General features: G+C 42.7%; 1 protein-coding gene across 6 annotated transcripts in view; it reads left to right on the top strand.

The window, feature by feature from the left end:
- Positions 1-19,327, top strand: part of LOC137438361 (DENN domain-containing protein 1A-like) — a 386,103-nt gene that overhangs the window by 46,893 nt on the left and 319,883 nt on the right. For all 6 annotated transcript variants that reach the window (XR_013621219.1, XR_013621220.1, XR_013621218.1 and 3 more), the window contains exon 3: positions 13,744-13,787. Coding sequence is in view for 3 of the 6 variants with exons in the window: in XM_078767519.1 (XP_078623645.1) it covers positions 13,744-13,787 (44 nt within the window). In the remaining 3 variants the exon portion in view is untranslated. The remainder of the gene's footprint in view (positions 1-13,743; positions 13,788-19,327) is intronic.

Genomic DNA, 19,327 nt, shown 5'->3' with positions numbered 1-19,327 from the left:
AGTTCATAGCTGGGCCGAGCGAGATTCAAACCCAGGCAAGAAGGTTTGGAGGCGAGTTTGTGTACCTCTACGCCATCATGGCCGCCCAAGATCCTGTTACCATCAATAAATTATAACACGAGGAATCTCCGGCTTATTTTACAGCTTCTATCATTCTTCACTTCTTGTGGGGTTTGCCGGGGAAAGTTTTCCGTCCACGTTTTCACGAACCACCTGGCCAGGACTGACATTCAAACTAAGGTGGCAGGATTTTCAGCGTGCTTGTGTACTTGTGACAACTCGCCTTCTCTTCAAAGACACCGTGCGAACTTTAATGACGAGCAGCTACTGCTAGCAGTTGGGGGCACCAAGATTCACGTTCATCCTTCGGATGGCGTACTTTGTCATACAATGTCCTGCCTGCAAAGCTCAAGTCCGACCGTTTATTGTTCGAAAGGTATTGGTAGCATTTTTCCTCGTAAAATAGCAAACGCTGATATTTGCTTTTTCTCATCTTAAGTTACTGTCATGCTTTTCAATTTGCATATCAATCCAAACTGTTTGTCTCTCTAATGTCAACATGTCAACATGTCAGCTGTCATGATAAAGACAAGACTCTACATATTACTAGAAAACATAGTTCCATTTAAAACTAGAGCAGCACTCTGTGGAGCGCATACCTCCACCAGGCTGAACAGTTAGTTTTGTATCCCACTGATGGGCCGGATCTCGATGCGGACCTGAACCAAAATCTAATCGGCTTGTTCTTGTCACCTACCCAGCTCGTCCACCAAGTTTAGTCATAACTCGTCCATAATTTTTTTTAAATATCATGTTATATATCGCTTTTCGCCGGATCTCTCAATGGTGAAGAATCACTTAAAATATTAAATAATTCTCACATCCGAAGCCATATTCAGATCTTCACCAAAATTGAATCGATTCTTCCTCGTCACACACCCAACAGGTCCATCAAGTTTTGTTTGAATCCGTCCATAACATTTTGAGACATCCTGCTATGTATCGTTTTTGGCCCTATCTCCCAATGATGAAGAATCACTTTTAAAACTTTCCTAGCCAGATCCGAATCCGGATCTTCACCAAAATCTAATAATTTCGTCCGAATCTGTCCACAACTTTTTGAGATATCTTGTTCACAGACAGATTGACAAACAGATAGACAGGGGTGTGAAAACATAACCTCCATCCACCTTCGGTGGCAGAGGTAATAAAAATGTGAACTTTTAGCAGTAGGGTACTTGCATTGATGTTGTGCAGATATTCAATATATGAGGAAGAAGAGGCTACTGCTTAGCATACTGTTTTAAAGGCAACTGCAGGACGTTTATAGGTCAATAGGTTGCAAAGGTCCATGGGATAGAAGTGGCAACATGGCTGCACTTGCACCACCTGTATTACCTTCATCGTCATTGATGAGATGACCTTTTGGATGGAAAGCAAAAAAAAATAGATAAAATCACCGGAAAATTACAATAAATACTTTAATTGATGAAGGAGGGGGGAAGGGTTGGGGGAGAGGGGAAGTGTGGGGGAAGGGTGGGGGGAGGGGGGAGAGGGGAAAGGAGGGGGGATGGGGGGAAGGGTGGGGGGAGGGGAAAGGGTTGGGGGAGGGGGGGTGAAGTGTGGGGGGAGAGGGGAAGTGTGGGGAAGGGGGAAAGGTGGGGGGAGAGGGGAAAGGAGGGGGGATTGGGGGGAAGGGTGGGAGGAGGGGGGGAAGGGGGAGGCAGGAGAGGAAGGGGAGTGGCTCACGTTTCAGTGAATGTGGCTCACGTTTCTGAGTTAAGTGTGATGCCGATCAGGAAGAAGAAGAAGCCATACTACCAAATTCGTGCACTTCCGGAATTGTTTGATTAATTTGTATTCAAATGTCTGGTAATTGTTTTGTATTTATTTATGCAAATGTGTACTTGTATATAACTGTCATTCATTTAAAAAGGCTTTGGCACTATCGAGCGATATTATTATTATTATTTTTTTAACTCCAAAAAACGAACTACCAACTTTTCTTTTCAAAAACTTTTTTTTTTGTCCTAAAACACTCACAGGCACTCACTGTTGAACCTCTGAAAGTTTGATGAAGATCCGTTCAGCCATCTCTGAATAAAACGCAGACACACACACAGACCACTCGCGTTTATATATATATATATATCGGGATTTAAATTTAATTCAAAAATTGATCCAGACGGCTATTCTCTTTCAAACATTCAAACCGACAGAGGTAGTTATTTATCACAGCATCTGTAGAATTTTCACCCTTTTACTCAACTCCGTTTCGCTGTTATTTGGTGGAGCAAAACGTCAACTGAGCTTTATCGATATTTAGATAACCGATATTCCAAGATGGATAATATTGGGAATTTTGATCGTTACCTGTGTGTGAGTAACAGATACAAACTTGTCGCATTGGATGTTAAGTCACGACACACTGGTTTGTGCTTTTTGATGAACGTGCATCCCGGTAGTGGAGAATCATTCATTCTGGGGAATGTTCAGAGAAATTGACCCTGGAAATGGAAGGAATAACAGGAACAATAATCGACTATATCTGTTCAGTCTTGCCATCTTGAAAATGATTATCTTGTGACAAAGCGGGCCGGCGTGTCATCGTGTTTGCGTGATCTCCAATTGTTTGTTTGACCGATCTGAGCTGTGATTGGACAGGGCGAAATCTTATTCCATTGCTGTTTAAAAATCAAATGCTTCTTCGGTCACACACGCTCCTTGTGTTGGGCCTAGCCAGACCCCATTCTCTTGCGTGCTCTTATACGCACACGCGTTCCAATTCACACTTATCAGGCTCCACAAAGAGGTGTTAAATTGCACGGCGTGCCGGGGGCCTGGGGGTTAAAAAATAATAAACAGTTCATGGCAGCGTTGCAGCCCATCTGTCCCATGCGGCCCACCATCCAGTCCCTCGAGCCTTCGATTGTTCCCCGAAGAACAAAAGCCCAACACCTCATCCCGCCTCTTCTTCATCCCTGACTTTGAGATATATATATATATATATATATATATATATATTTAATCTGGTGTGAAACTGGACATTTATTCTGAGACATACTTTTTACCCCACTACTTATACTACCCTGTTTAGCTTGTGTGCAAATGCATTCTACTTATTATTCATTTCCTAACCGGATGGAACTAGAGGTTTGCTCTCCCTCTGTCTGTCCGTCCGTCCGTCCCACCTGTGCTTTTCTGCACTTTTTTTCCATACCTTTCAACATATTGAACTGAAATGTGGTACATTGCTTTATTATAAGTTACAGAACTGGCCTTAAAACGATCATTCATTCATTCATTCATTCACAGAACAAGTTTGAGTTTCGGGGCGTTTCACCAATATTTTACGGAGTTATGCCCTTCTTGAACTTAGAATATATCACATATTATACATGGGTCAGTTTTCCAGACTTTTCCCCCTCAGTCTTTAACATATTGAACTGAAACGTGATAGGGGACGTGTATTGCAAAGCAATTCTCCCTCTTGTTACCCTCGCCAGAGAGGCAATTGTATTTGAGTTTGTTACCTCCACCACCAAAGGTGGATGGAGGTTATGTTTTCACCCCCGTCTGTCTGTCTGTTTGTTTGTCCGTTTGTGAACAAAATATCTCAAAAGGTTGTGGACGCATTCGGACAAAATTTGGCAGAGATGTAGCGTATGTGGAAAAAAAAAAAAAAAAAAAAAAAATGTAGCATATGTGATAAGGACGAAATTATTTGATTTTGGTGAAGATTCGGATTCGGCTTCTAGAATTTTTGAAGTTATTCTTCACCATTGGGAGATTGGGCCAAAAAAATACATAGCAGGTTATCTCAAAAGGTTGTGGACTGATTTGGACGAAACTTGTTCGACAGGTTGTGTGTATGACAAGGAAGAATCGATTCAATTTTGGTGAAGATCCGGATCCGGCGAGTAAATTTTTTAAAGTGATTCTTCACCATTGAGTGATATGGCCAACCAGACGGAAGTATGTATGCTCGCTGCTGAGTGGCATACTAGTTTGTTACTTGGCAATTTTTTTTTTTGACAAGTATGTTGATCACTCCGGTTTGTGTCTGTTTGTTTGTGCGTTTGTGCGTTTGTGTGTTTGTTTGTTTGTGTGTTTGTCTGTCCGCTCACTTATACTTGCCGACAGGTCACAATTTAAATCCGATCTTCACGAAACTTCACCAAATGGTAGTGTTCGTGGTCCGACAAAATCCTATATATTTTTGAGGTCAGAAGGTCAAAAGGTAAACATAGGCCAAAGGTCAACCACTTTTTTTTTTAAATTTCTAAAATCCTCAATTTTCATCTGATTGACTTGAAATTTGAATAGCATTTGCATATCAGCTTCCAGAAACCAACCACCAACTATTTTTTAGGTCAACATAGATCAAAAGGTCAACATAGGCCAAGTTTCTAAAATTGTCAATTTCCATCTGATAAACTTAAACTTTGAAGACCATTTGCATATCAGATCACTGATTTCAACCACTAATTATTTTTGAGGTCAATAGGATGCTCTACTGAGCGCCATTCTGCTTTGTTCTGTTTTGCCACGTGTCGCTCCGAGTGATTTTTCATTTATCTGTTTGTCTGTCTGTCTGTCCACACATAATAAATATGATTTTCTCTGCAACTGTTGGTCCGATTGACAGGAATTTTTCACCATACCTCCTCCTCCTGTAGAATTTTTAAAACGATAATCATGACGTCGTAGGTCACGTGGTATGGGCGCCATCTTGGAAAAACCGAAAAACTTGGCACCTCTATATGTCCTAAAGCGCTGCATACAAAAAAAAAATGAGACATGGCTCATTGTAAAGAACTCTCCATGGGGAATAACATATGCTAATGATGATGTCATCGGTCACGTGGTTCGGCCGCCATCTTGGAAAAAACGAAAATTTTTGCACCTCCATATCTCCGAAAGTCCTGAACAGAAAAAATTGAGACATGGCTCATTGTAAAGAACTCCATGGGGAATGATGGGTAAATTATGATGTCATAATTTGACAAGTACAAAACTTCATCTGATGAAGATGAAACTTCTTGAGCGTCATCTCGGGATAAATTGGTGGAGGAAAAAAAAATAATGCTATCATTGGTCACGTGGTTTGGCCATCCTATTTGTTTTAACACAAAAGCCTTACAAACCACTAAAACACGTCCTGGTCTGCAATCTTTGCGGGTCTGCAATCTCTGATTGCTTTCTTGTTAATTTTGCATTGTTGTTCCAATAGAGATTAAAGATTGCTTTGCTTCGGTGATCACAAGGAGTATAACTTTACACCAAGTGTATACCATGTACCCCCCAACGATTGTACTGGTTGTGTTTGCATGAGAGATTAAGCTGTGCTTTGTTATTTTGAAAGAAAAATATATTGTCACAGCCAGATAGGTGAATGTGGATTAATTTTCTGTTTATTTTTGCTTTGAATCGTCTTTAATAGTGTAACTGCTATGTTGTTTGAACTGCGATAGGTGAAGGGAATTGGGATGGAAGCATGATGTACGTCACACAAATTCTGCCAACCGATATTGCTGGGTCCCCAAATTATTTGAGATACTGATTGCCAAATTTCATCACGTTTTCCTCAGGTGATTGCAATGTTTTGCTTGTGTGACTCCGTGGGACGTCCTTTGCTAATTAATTTCAAATTATTAAGGGTATTCAAATCCTCACTGTTCTCGGGCACCTCATTGGGAGCTTTGGTGCCCTGATCTCATTTTCAACTTCTGGCACACGGTCTCTGTCTGCTTTCCCACAGCTGTGGTAGGCTGAGGCAATGTGTGTGCCCATCAGGTTCTGATGCTTGCTGTAGTTTGCAGCACGATGCTCTGCAATATTCCCTGTCAACTTTGAATGATCGTCGTCTACATAAATTGCCTTTGTCACACGCAAGGTGTGTGTGTGTGTGTGTGTGTGTGTGTGTGTGTGTGTGTGTGTGTGTGTGTGTGTGTGTGTGTGTGTGTGTGTGTGTGTGTGTGTGTGTGTGTGTGTGTGTGTGTGTGTGTGTGTGTGTGTGTGTGTGTGTGTGTGTGTGTGTGTGTGTGTGTGTGTGTGTTGTATTGTATTGTATTGTGCGTGTATAAATGTCACACCAAATTATTTGATAAACGAGATGCTTTTTCATTCTAGATTGTACGAATGCCTTTCAGAATGTACGGATGACAGCAACATTCCTAAGAAGCTATTTTATGGTATGGTGGCATGTGAAATAGTGAGAGCAACCGCACACATCACTGAACTAATAAATAGATTAAAACAACAAGTCAAAACAGACGTATGCTAGCACAGGGAGCTACAGTTGGCAAATTAAAACAAGTTTTCTTTAAGATCATTAAACGACACCAAATCATATTAGTAAAATACAACATGAATGGTAAAAATATTATTAACGAGGTATTTATATAAATACATTTTCAACTCGAATGGCACTCGGTAGGGTGCATATGTCCACCAGGCTGAACAGTTTGTGCTGTATCCCACTGATAGGCCGGATCTGGATTCGGACCTGAAACAAAACCTCACCGGCTTGTTCTTCCCCCAAGTTTCTTCCAAATCCGTCCATAACTTTTTGAGATATCCAGCTACATTGCAGGATATTTTGCTGCTATTTTGAGATATCCTGCAGCTTCTCTAGGCTGGTGGAAATGCTGTACTTGTCATTGCATGCATTTCTGCGCTATGTTTGGATCACAGGCAACATCCCAACTGACTGGAAGAGGGGCCTTGTTGTCCCCCTCTGGAAAGGGAAGGGTGATCACCAGGACTGCAACAACTACCAAGGGGTGACGCTACTCTCGGTGCCAGGCAAGGTCTTTGCTTGGATTATTCTTGAGAGGGTTCGCCGCCATCTGCTCGAGCACCAGTGACCAGAGCAGTCGGGCTTTACACCAAAGAGGTCAACGATTGACCGTATCCATGTGCTTTGGATTCTCACCGAACGCAAGTGAGAGTTTCATCAGGGGCTGCTTTAGCCTATGTTGATCTCCGCAAAGCGTTTGATTCGGTGAACCGGGATGCCTTCTGGAGGATGCTTGGTCTTCGTGGGGTTTCACCAACGCTGATCAATCTGATCTCTAAACTATACTCTGGAACTGAGAGTGCTGTGAGGTGTGGTGGCTCCATCTCTGACTTATTTCCAGTTGTTCCTGGAGTTTGGCAGGGGTGCGTACTGGCTCCCACACTCTTCAGCGCTTGTATTGATTGGATTCTGGGGAGGATATCGGAGAGGTCAGGCCTGCGGTGCATCGTTTGGGAGAATCGAGATCTCTGACTATTTCGCAGATGATGCAGTCATCTTTGCGGAGACGCTGGATATTCTTACGGGGCCCTCTAGGCACTGAATGAGGAGGCAGTCACTGGGATTACAGATTTCCTGGGTCAAAACCAAGATCCAGGCTTTCAATGACATCTTGGATGCTGCTGTCTTGTCTGTGCCTGTTTGTGGCGAAGACGTTGAGGTCACAAAGAGATTCACTTACCTTGGCAGTATTATTCATATGTTGTGATCCAGAGGTTGATAGACGTCTGGGTCGGGCCTGGGGAGTCATGGAATCACTGGATCATGGGGTGTGGTGTTGTCGGTATCTATGCAGGGGGTGGAAAGTCAGAGTCTTTAAGTCCTTGGTGCTTCCAGTCTTGATCTATGGATGCGAGACTTGGACCCTTACCAGGGACCAGAGAATGAGACTTAACTCATTTGGAACCAAGTCTCTTCGGAGAATCCTTGGCTATCGCTGGTCGGACTTTGTGTCCAACGAGCGGATGTTGAGAGAGACCCAGATGAGATTTGTATCCTGTGTGGTCCGTGAGCGTCAGCTGCAGCTGTATGGACATGTGCCTCGTTTTCCGGACGCTGATCCAGCTCACCAGATACTCTCAACAAGGGAGCCACGTGAGTGGAGGAGACAAACGGGCCGACCACATGCCTCATGGTTGCAGCAGGTTGATCGGCATCTCAAGGAGATAGGGATATGACAGGCATCAGCATGGGGGATGGCCAAACGGAGGCCCCTGTAGTACCGTCGGAAAGTGGATGCGGTGACGCGCTGCTCCGGCGCATGCTCCCATACCTGACCTGATCTGCTATATGTCGGTTTTAGCACTATCACTCAATGGTGAAGATTCACTTTAAAAATTATACTTGCTGGATCCGGATTTGGATCTTCACCAATATCGAATCATTTCGTCCTTGCCACATACACTACGTCTCTTCCAAATTTTGTCCGAATCAATCCACAACTTTTTGAGATATCTTGTTCACAGACAGACAGACAGACAAACAGACAGGGGTGAAAACATAACCTCCATCAAACTTTGGTGGCTGAGGTAAAAATGTTAACATTTAAAACCAATATTAGTGGTTGCTGGGATACAAGGCAACATGTTAAAAACTGTTGTACGTAACTCTTTGAATAACAGTTTAATCCAGAGGTAGGTGGGTGGTCTTGCTGGTTGGTGGACATGTTATATATAAAGTAAGATGTGCATGATTTAATGTATTATCATATAATGGAATGTGTGATGGAAGATGTAACTTCAGTATTTGATAAAATATTAAATCCTCGGGCGAGTAAAATCTGGTTAGTGATGGATTCACTGACTTCCTGGATGCAACTGAGGTTGTGGATCTACTGATATAGGGATTCTACTGTTCTACTGATGTGGATTCGTGACAGAGGTTGTAGATCCGCCGTTTGGAGAGGACCTGGGCTGAAAGGATCGAAACCTCGAGGAAGAAGAATGATAGCCAGCTGATGATCCGTGTAGTCGGGAAACTAGTCACTTGCTTACAGGTTAAGGTTCTTACTTTAGGTAAGGGAACTATGTTTTGAGGTTTAAAATTTAAATAAAGTTGAACATGAGATGTTGTGAAATTAACATCACTTACAGCAACCTTTCAATTATATTAAAGTTTAGCAACAACCGATACCAATTAATTACCCTCACATGGTGGGCCTCAGGAAATAGAACGGAGATCTATGGTGTCTCAAAGGATCCACCTTGGTTTGCGTGTGCATGTCTGTGCACACAAACGATGTGTAATATGTCACACACAAGACACGTGTACACAACATACCACTGTACAACATGTGTGTGTTTGTGTGCGCACACACACGCACATGTAAACTGCAGCAGGAAAACAATTCATTGTATTATTTTATATTCCCTTCCTCCCACACCCACTCATCCTATCATTCCCTCTTTCATCCTCTTCATCTCCATTTCTATCACTCCTGTCTTTTTGTTATTCCACCCATGTCTTTTTTTCCGTTTTGTCTTCCCTTCATTGCTTGCCCTTTCTTCCACCCCCCCTTCATCTCCTCTTTCATTCCTCTCGTCTCCTCTGCTGTTGTTCCCTGACCTACCCTTGTTTCCTTTCATATTTTCCCTCCGTCCCCTTTTCGACACTTGAGCTATTCAGGGTTGTTATGCTTTTAAGATATGATTGTACATGTACAATGCTATGCTTTCTCACTGTTTTTTCTGATCTTTTGTTGTCTGTTTATCTGGTATATAATGTATTATAGGCCCGTATTATCCTGAGCCTGTCCCATATTGTCAACTGATGCGAGTTTCATCACTAATGTTGATCGGCCTCTAATTTCATCCATTGTTGTGTGTGTGGTGTGTGTAACTTGTTACTAAGATAGATTTTACAAATCCATGATTTTGCTTTTGGTTTTGATTTTGCTATTTCACTGTGTTGTGTGCTGTCCGCCTTGTGCAATGCATTCTCAGTTCATTCCTGATCAGGCAAAGATCTGTAAGGCGCAGGCAATTGGAGCCAACCTTTCATTCTCCCTTTGCCTCCTCCCTCTTGTCCTCTGCCGTGGCCCTGCGGCGAGGAGCGATTAGCTCCTGCCGCTACACGAGCTCTCACTCCTCCGAATCGGAGCCTCACACCTAATTAAATCCCTCGATAGCAACGGGCGGATGAGGCATCCGTGAGGCGAGCAGCCAAGAGAGCGCAGGGGTTATGTAAGAAACCAGGGAATAATTGGGCTTGTCACCTTGGAAACCACATCAACATGTTTCCTCTTCCACTCCCCCTGTTTTTTTTATTGTCGCCTGTCGCTGTGCCTGTCGCACCATTCCGTTACAAAGAAAGAAAAAATGGTCGTGATCAAAGACTGGTATTGCTATTAACCTTTGCAAACCCATGGTACTGTTGCATAATGGCCTTTACTTGTATACGTTTGCATGTGCAAGTAGGTAGATTTATTTATGATTGTTTTATATTGGAGATGACTACAAGATGAAGACACAACTTCTTTTAACTTACTTTTCTTCTTTGTCTTCCCATTTCTTCTCTTCCTCTCCCTTTTTAAACTGTCTCCCTTCCCCCTTTTAACACCTCCTCCACCATTTTAAATCCTGCACACGTGAAGTGAAAGGCAGGGTTAAGCAATTGGTTCACGTTGTCTGTCTGTCTGTTTACAGACTTCAATTTATTGTCGAGGAACTACAGTGCCTTTCGAAAGCATTCACACCCCTTGATGTTTTCACATTTTGTTGTTACATCCTGAATTTAAAATGGCTTAAATTTAAATATTTTGTCACCGATCTACACAAAATACCCCATAATGATAAAGTGAAAACATGTTTTTAGAATTTTTTTTCAAATTTATTGAAAATGAAATTCAGAAATATCAAATTAACATTACTATTCAGCCCCAAGTCAATACTTTGTACAAGCACCTTTGGCAGTCATTACAGCTTTGAGTCCTCTTGGGTATGTCTGTTTCAGCTTTGCACATCTGGATTTGGGGAATTTCTCTCATTCTTCCTTGCAGGTTTGCTCAAGCCCAAGTTGGTTCTCCTGAAGAACCAACTTGAAGATTTGGCAACTTGAAATTTTGCTTTCAAGTTGGATGGGAGAGTGTCGGTGAACAGCAATCTTCAAATTTTTCCACAGATTCTCCATGGGATTCAAGTCTGGGTTTTGGCTGGGCCACTCAAGGACCACTCAATGTTCTTATTCTGAAGCCATTCCAATGTTGCTTTGGCTGGATGCTTGGGGTCATTGTCCTGTTGGAATGTAAATCTTTGCTACATTCTAAGGCCTTTTGCACTCTGAAGCAGATTCTCCTGAAGGATTTGCCTGCATTTGGCTCAATTCATTGTTTCCTATACCCTTACAAGTCTCCCAGTCCCTGCTGCTGAAAAGCATTCCCATAGTGTGATGCTGCACCACTATGCTTTATGGTTGGGATGGTTTAGATGGGTGATGAGCTGTGCTCGGTTTCCGCAAGACGTAGCGCTTTGCATTCAGGCCAAAAAGTTCAATTTTCGTCTCGTCAAACCACAGAATATTTTACCTCATGCTCTCAGAATCTTTCGCATCCCTTTTTGCAAACTCCAGGCATGCTGTCATGTGCCATTTTCTCAAGAGTGGCTTCTGACTGGCTACTCTCTCATAAAGCCTAGATTTGTGAAGTGCTGCAGAGACTGTTGTCCTTCTGGAAGATTCTCCCATCTTAGCAAAGGAAATCTGTAGTTCTGTCAGAGTGGACATTGGGTTTTTGGTCACCTCCCTGACCAAGGTCCTTGCCTGGTTGCTCAGTCTGGTCGGACGGCCAGCCCTAGGAAGAGTCTGCGTAGTTCCATAATCTTTCCATTTCTTAATGATGGATCTCGCTGTGCTCTTGGGAACTTTTAACCCTCTAGAATTGTTTTATTCCCTTCCCCAGATCTATGCCTCCTCACAATTCTATCTCGGAGTTCTATGGACAGTTCCTTGAACTTCTTCATAGATTTTCTGCTCTCACATGCACTGTCAACTGTGGGACCTTATATAGAAAGGTGTGTTTCTTTCTAAATTATGTCTAATCAATTGAATTGGCTACTGGTGTCATGTTGTAGAGACAAACCTTTTTAACCCTACCCCTCTACAATCAAGTTGTAGAGACAATCTCAAAGATGATCAAAGGAAATTGGATGCACCTGAGCTCAATTTGGAGTGTCATAGCAATGGAGTTGACTACTTATTGACTCGAGACATTTCAGCTTTTCATTTTTAATTATTTTGTAAAAATTCCTTTAAAATTTTTTCCACTTTGACATTATGGGGTATTATCTATAGATCAGTGACAATAAACTCAATTTAGTTCATTTTAAATTCAGGCTGTAATGCAACAGAAAGTGAAACATTCAAGGGGGGGGGGGGTGAATACTTTTTGAAGGCACTGTACCTCATTTAAATTGAATATTATATTTGAACACTTTATAACATGAATCGGAACATGAATCAGAACACGAAGATGCATGTAGCAGTACTTTGGCTCTGAATTTGGCAAATTTGATGAAATCTCGTCCCTAGGACGCATGTGTACACAGGAGCAAGGTAATTCTTTTTAGTATGTCTGGCAGCCTAGCAAAATTAAAAATCATTCCAAACAGGAAATGTACTGATTTTAGGGATGTAATAAAGGACACAAATAACTGCTAAATAAGGTGGTGTAAAATACGGTGCATCAATGACCGTAAACTTCTGGGGGAAAAAAGTTTTGTTTTTTTGCAGCCTTAAAAATCGTTATTTCATTATCAATTGAATTGTATACGATACTTGAACACTGCAGAACACAAATCGCCTGGTTTGCTTTTTTATCCTTTTTAACCCTACCCCTTTTTAAACTCTCCCCTACCCCTTTTTACGCTCCCTCCCCTTTTAAACTCTCCCTCTCCCTTTTAAATATCTGTCCCTCCCCTTTTAAATTCTGCTCTCCCCCCTTTTAAACTCTGCCCCTTCCATTTTTAAACTCTGCCCCTCCCCTTTTTAAACTCTCCCTTCTCTTTTTAAACTCCCCCTTCCTATTTTTACACTCTTCACATCCGTTTTTAAAAAACCCCACTTCCCCCTTTTAAACTCTCCCTTCTCCCCTTTTAAACTCCACACCCTTTTTGAAATCCTTTCCGTCCTTTTTATATACCCTGCCCCTTATAAATCCTTTAGTTCCCCCATTTTTAGTTTGCCTTTCTCCCTTCATTTTTAATTTTCCCTCCTTCCCCTTATAAATTCCATCCATTCCTCCCCCTTTTTATAACCTTCACCTTTCCCATCTATCTGTGAAACTCGATGACAAATGGTAACGAGGCAGTCAAATTTAAGGAATTCTTCAGATCTCTATGTATTGTTTTCCTGCTCCCCTCTGCCCTTATCTCTTTCGTTTTCCTCTTCCCTTCACTTTATTCCTGCCATCTCTCCCTCTCTTTCATTTTCATCTTCTCTCCCTCTCCTCTCTTTTTGTTTTCCTCCCTTCTCACACTGTATTTTGTCCTTGCCCTCTTCATTCAATCTTTTTTCTTTTTCTTTCATCCCCCACCCCTCGTCCCTCCTTCCGCTCTTCTTTCACCCTCTGTTTTTCTGCTTCATCTTCCTTGTTTTCTTCATTTCACATTGCATGCCACCATAGTGTTGCATACAAACAAAAAACAATTTCCTCACCGGTAGTGAGATTTACCTCTTTAATCCTTCCTTGGGGATCACAAGCTTGCATTGCTTGAACTGCCTCAGCATGGGGGCATTTATTTACTTGTGAAAGCAAATGGAGAATAGGATTTATTTATTTATTTTTGTCTTTCAAGTTTTCAAAGCAAATAAATTGTTGAGTCTCATGAAGTTGTTTTACACAGATGAAGTGCATGTACTAACTTGTTTTGAAACTGTCTTCCCTCCACCCTCTCTTTTACTCCAAATTGTCCACCATCTTCTATGCACCTATCCCCATTTCGTTGTCACAGCTCCTGACATTCTTCGGAAATTTCCTCAAGACTTTGGAGATCAGGTTTGTTTCAGTTGTGCACAATATTGGGATTTTCTTGGATTGTAAAGGAAAAGTGCTCACATGATGTGGTTTATCCTGCTTCGATGTTATAAATCCACATCGAGCACCATCAATAATAAAAGCTTTAAATCGGTTTCTCAAACTTCCATGGTATCTTCCTGAAGATCAATACTGAGTGAAATCTATATATAATGGAGCAAGTGTATCTATGTCCAGCCACTAAAGCCACCTTTTATGACGTAATAAATAAACAGCGTTTATCTGTGTTTTGTGTTCCTATTAGAGCATAATAAAATTAATGCATACATGTTGGGTGTACAGTACCAAGGGTCAGGTCATGGGCACAATTCCCCCTCTCACATCCCCCACCTCCAATTTTCGCCTGTAAATGTACCACAGTGCATGTGGTTTGCTGACCCCTGCTGCAGATAGGGGGGATTATTAGACATGGCACAAAGCATATTTGCCCCACCACCCCCACTATCCCTTCCCCCCAGGCTGCTCCCGAAGAGAGTGGGTGTTTGTAGTTCTGATCATGCTTGAAGTTAAATTTTTTGGGCTTCTTCATTTGACACATTTGACTACCGGTAAGTGTTTTGCTTGGGAGCTGTAGGTGCAATGTGACATTTACGCTCAGATTTGGTTAGCCATTGATTTGAAATGAATTGATCCAACCTCTCCTTTTTCCTCCCTAAGCACATCACTGGTTGTATACTATTATCACATCACTATTACGAGCCGCAATGGTGCTTCTATGAAGTATTGACTCAGGGGGTTGAATACTTCTGTAAATTACATATGTCTGTATTTCGTTTTTAATTATTTTGTAAATGTTTCTTAAAAAAAGAAAAAATATCCACTTTGCATCATGGGGTATTATGTATAGATCAGTGACAAAAAAATCTCAATTTAATTCACTTAAATTCAGGCTGTAACACACCAATATGTGAAAAAAGTCAAGGGGTGTGAATACTTTCTGAAGGCACTGTGTGTTATAGCTCTTGCACAAGCCTCGCCTTTGCATACAAAAAGGACAAACTTTAAACAATTGTATTACATTGTATTACACAATTTAAAGTCTCCTTGTCCAATAACTTTGTTTCAGGGAATGGAATTGATATGTATGTATAAAGAAGTAAACTTGTCATACATACAATTGGTCAAAATGATCTTGCACTCTAATAATGCTCGAAATAATACATTATACACAGGAAATTCCAACAAAGCCTTGAATCGTTCAACAATAACAGACAAATGTCTAACGTTGGTCAAATGAGAGCGATTTAGGCTTCCACCTTTCTCTATAGCAGGAAACGTTTCTCAGCTTGTTCAGTGTTAAGGCTTTGAGTACCATGAAGGAAGTGATATGCAGAAGGATAAATGGTTCACTCGGTTTTGAAGCACTGTGTGTTAGCAATACATTGGTTTACTGAGGTGAATTCACTCGGAACCGTGCACAAATCGAGCTAACAGGCAGCGTGGGAGCAACAGCACAAAGTTCATCAGCTCAATACATTGACCTATCCCAAGAGCCTTGATGCTCCCTCTCTGGTACCCAAACTCTGTCTCCTGGCAACATCTCCCAGCTTGTGCACACACATTTTTTTTTTTTTTAAATATCACGAATTCACCATAACAGGAGCTGAATCGTGACAGCCAATCGGATCGCTCCATATTTCTGCATTTACCCATGTACCTTACACAGTGGGAATTGTTTCCTTTCCTAAGGCCATGCCTTCCTGCCCAGGCAGTTCTGGGTGGAGGTTCAATCGGGCCCAGTCCAAGCTCGATGCACATTAAATCTGGGTAACGTCTATTATTCTCTCTCAAAGCTCTTGTGCAGTTTCTGAGGGAAAATAGATAAAAAATAGACACTAACACATAGTACACTTGAACGGTACTCAGTGGAGAGCATACCTCCACCAGTCCACCAGGCTGAACAGTTTACATTTTGTGTCCCACTGATAGGTCAGATCTGGATGCGGACCTGAACCAAAGTGTAATCAGCTTGTTCTTGTCACTTACCCAACTCATCCGCCAAGTTTTATCACAAGTCATCCACAAGTTTTTGAAATATCATGCTATATTTTGATTTAGGCCCTTTCTCTCAATAGTGAAGAATCACTTTGAAAATCAAAAAATAATCTCGTATCTGGATCCAGATTTGGTTCTTCACCAAAATTGAATCGATTCGTCCGTATCACACACCCAACCTGCCCATTAAGTATTGTCTGAATCCGTTCATAACTTTTTGAAATACTGTGATGTACAGTCGGACCCCGGCATTCGTGGTCTCAACACTCTCGGATTCCACGTATGCACGTTTGATAAATTGTGACCTGCTAATACATTTGCGGACCTGTGTTTTGTGGCACAGTTTTTCACGGGCGCAAAAATAAAATTGACAATCCTTGAGCATGACAGTTCTAAAACACATTTTCCACCAGCCACGCACAAAGCAACTGGGCATACGCAAAAAACATATCTTCCATGAGCCGCGAGCATGACCTGCTTCTACATTGGTGGCCCTGTGTATCGCTGTTTCTCGGCTTTTCACAGTCACATAAAAATATTTTAGCTGTGCTATATAAGCGAGCTTCGTTGTATGTCCCACCATTCACACTGTAAGCATAGCTTCACGGGATATCTCACCATTCACAACTGTAAACATAGCTTCATGGGATATCTCACAATTCACACTGTAACCGTAGCTTCGTGAGATATCTCACAATTCACACTGTAAACATAGCTTTGCGGGATATCCCACCATTCTCTCACTGTAGCTTCGTGGGATATCCCACCATTCTCACTGTAGCTTCGCGGGATAGCCCACCATTCACACTGTGAACATAGCTTTGTGGGATATCCCACCAATCGCACTGTAAACATAGCTTCGTGGGATAGCCCACCATTCACACTGTAAGGGAGTTTCAGGGGATATCCCGCCATTCACACTGTAAACATAGCTTCGTGGGATATCCCACCATTCGCACTGTGAACATAGCTTCACGGGTTATCCCACTAGCTGTGTAACACGCCACCCCCCGTGAGTTACTGTACAGAATGAAAACACTCGACCACATTTATTAGTGCTATTATCTGTCCTCCTTTTCCCCATTGAAACAATGCCTTGAGGGATGTTGAGGGATTTTCCTCGACATTGGCGGGATTTTCCTCGACATTGGCGGGATTTTCCTCGACATTGGCGGGATTTTCCTCGACATTGGCGGGATTTTCCTCGACATTGGCGGGATTTTCCTCGACATTGGCGGGATTTTCCTCGACATTGGCGGGATTTTCCTCGACATTGGCGGGATTTTCCTCGACATTGGCGGGATTTTCCTCGACATTGGCGGGATTTTCCTCGACATTGGCGGGATTTTCCTCGACATTGGCGGGATTTTCCTCGACATTGGCGGGATTTTCCTCGACATTGGCGGGATTTTCCTCGACATTGGCGGGATTTTCCTCGACATTGGCGGGATTTTCCTCGACATTGGCGGGATTTTCCTCGACATTGGCGGGATTTTCCTCGACATTGGCGGGATTTTCCTCGACATTGGCGGGATTTTCCTCGACATTGGCGGGATTTTCCTCGACATTGGCGGGATTTTCCTCGACATTGGCGGGATTTTCCTCGACATTGGCGGGATTTTCCTCGACATTGGCGGGATTTTCCTCGACATTGGCGGGATTTTCCTCGACATTGGCGGGATTTTCCTCGACATTGGCGGGATTTTCCTCGACATTGGCGGGATTTTCCTCGACATTGGCGGGAATTGCCTCGACATTGGCGGGATTTTCCTCGACATTGGCGGGATTTTCCTCGACATTGGCGGGATTTTCCTCGACATTGGCGGGATTTTCCTCGACATTGGCGGGATTTTCCTCGACATTGGCGGGATTTTCCTCGACATTGGCGGGATTTTCCTCGACATTGGCGGGATTTTCCTCGACATTGGCGGGATTTTCCTCGACATTGGCGGGATTTTCCTCGACATTGGCGGGATTTTCCTCGACATTGGCGGGATTTTCCTCGACGTTGGCGGGATTTTCCTCGACGTTGGCGGGATTTTCCTCGACGTTGGCGGGATTTTCCTCGACGTTGGCGGGATTTTCCTCGACGTTGGCGGGATTTTCCTCGACATTGGCGGGATTGTCCTCGACATTGGCGGGATTGTCCTCGACATTGGCGGGATTGTCCTCGACATTGGCGGGATTGTCCTCGACATTGGCGGGATTGTCCTCGACATTGGCGGGATCGTCCTCGACATTGGCGGGATCGTCCTCGACATTGGCGGGATCGTCCTCGACATTGGCGGGATCGTCCTCGACATTGGCGGGATCGTCCTCGACATTGGCGGGATCGTCCTCGACATTGGCGGGATCGTCCTCGACATTGGCGGGATCGTCCTCGACATTGGCGGGATCGTCCTCGACATTGGCGGGATCGTCCTCGACATTGGCGGGATCGTCCTCGACATTGGCGGGATCGTCCTCGACATTGGCGGACGTAATCGTGAATAATCACTTGAAAAAAAATTCTCTGATTCGGAGCTGGAAATTGAATCTTCATAAAAAAACTAATAAATTCTTCCTTGTGACACAACCAACATGTCCAACAAGATTTGTCCGAATCCGCCGCCAACTTTTTGACATTCTGCTAGATATCGTTCTTTCCCATCTCAATGGTGAACAATCACTTGAAAAATTCTCGGATCCAGATCCGGATCCAGATCTTCACCAAAATATAATTATTTCGTCCTTGTCAAATGCACACACAACCTGTCCACCAAATTTTGTCCAAATCCATCCACAACCTTTTTGAAATATCCCTTTAACAGAGACAGACAGACAGACAGACAGGGGTGAAAACATAACGTCCATCCACCTTCGGTAATGGCGGTAAGGACAGTTGGTATAAAATTGCCTCACAACCCACTTTGGAGGTAACATTCCTGCTTTATAAAATATATATAACAGGTAAAACATTCCTTCTTCTTGCACTTAAAGAATTGTGCCATTGTTTTTATACCACATATAGGCTCATGATGATGCACGTCTGGGTCGCAACGCCTGCGAGGGGGCGGGCTAATACAATTAACATTAACACAGCCATCCTTCTACAAAATTTTACAAGTACTCTTTAAATTTACACCAAATTATCTTCCTTTCTGACCTGCATCACATTCAAGGAGCTTGATGTTCCTTTGATTTCCTAACTGGAGCAGGAATATGAGGGTTTTGAGTCTGAGCCAAATTCACCAGCCTTTGTGCATAAGAAATCCAATCTGGAATTATGTCTCCCCAATAACTCTATAGACAATCACAGTGTAGAGCTTCTGTTTTTTGCATGACAGCTTACTTACTCTGTAGCCCATCATAGTGTTGAGTTCATGTTCACTCAACATATCACATCATTAATCCTCTCAGTTACGAGGCCTGGAATCTGCTTAATGATAAACAAACTTGGTGGATATCACCTTTCGTTTCGAAAATTACCTACCCCAGCTCAGTCTCGTGGTGTAAATCATTGTCCC

This window comes from Myxine glutinosa, chromosome 13, assembly GCF_964187855.1.
Source record: "Myxine glutinosa chromosome 13, kmMyxGlut1.1, whole genome shotgun sequence".
Taxonomy (NCBI): Eukaryota; Metazoa; Chordata; class Myxini; order Myxiniformes; family Myxinidae; genus Myxine; species Myxine glutinosa.
Note: the sequence above shows the minus strand (reverse complement) of the source record. Positions and strands in the feature narration are given on the sequence as shown.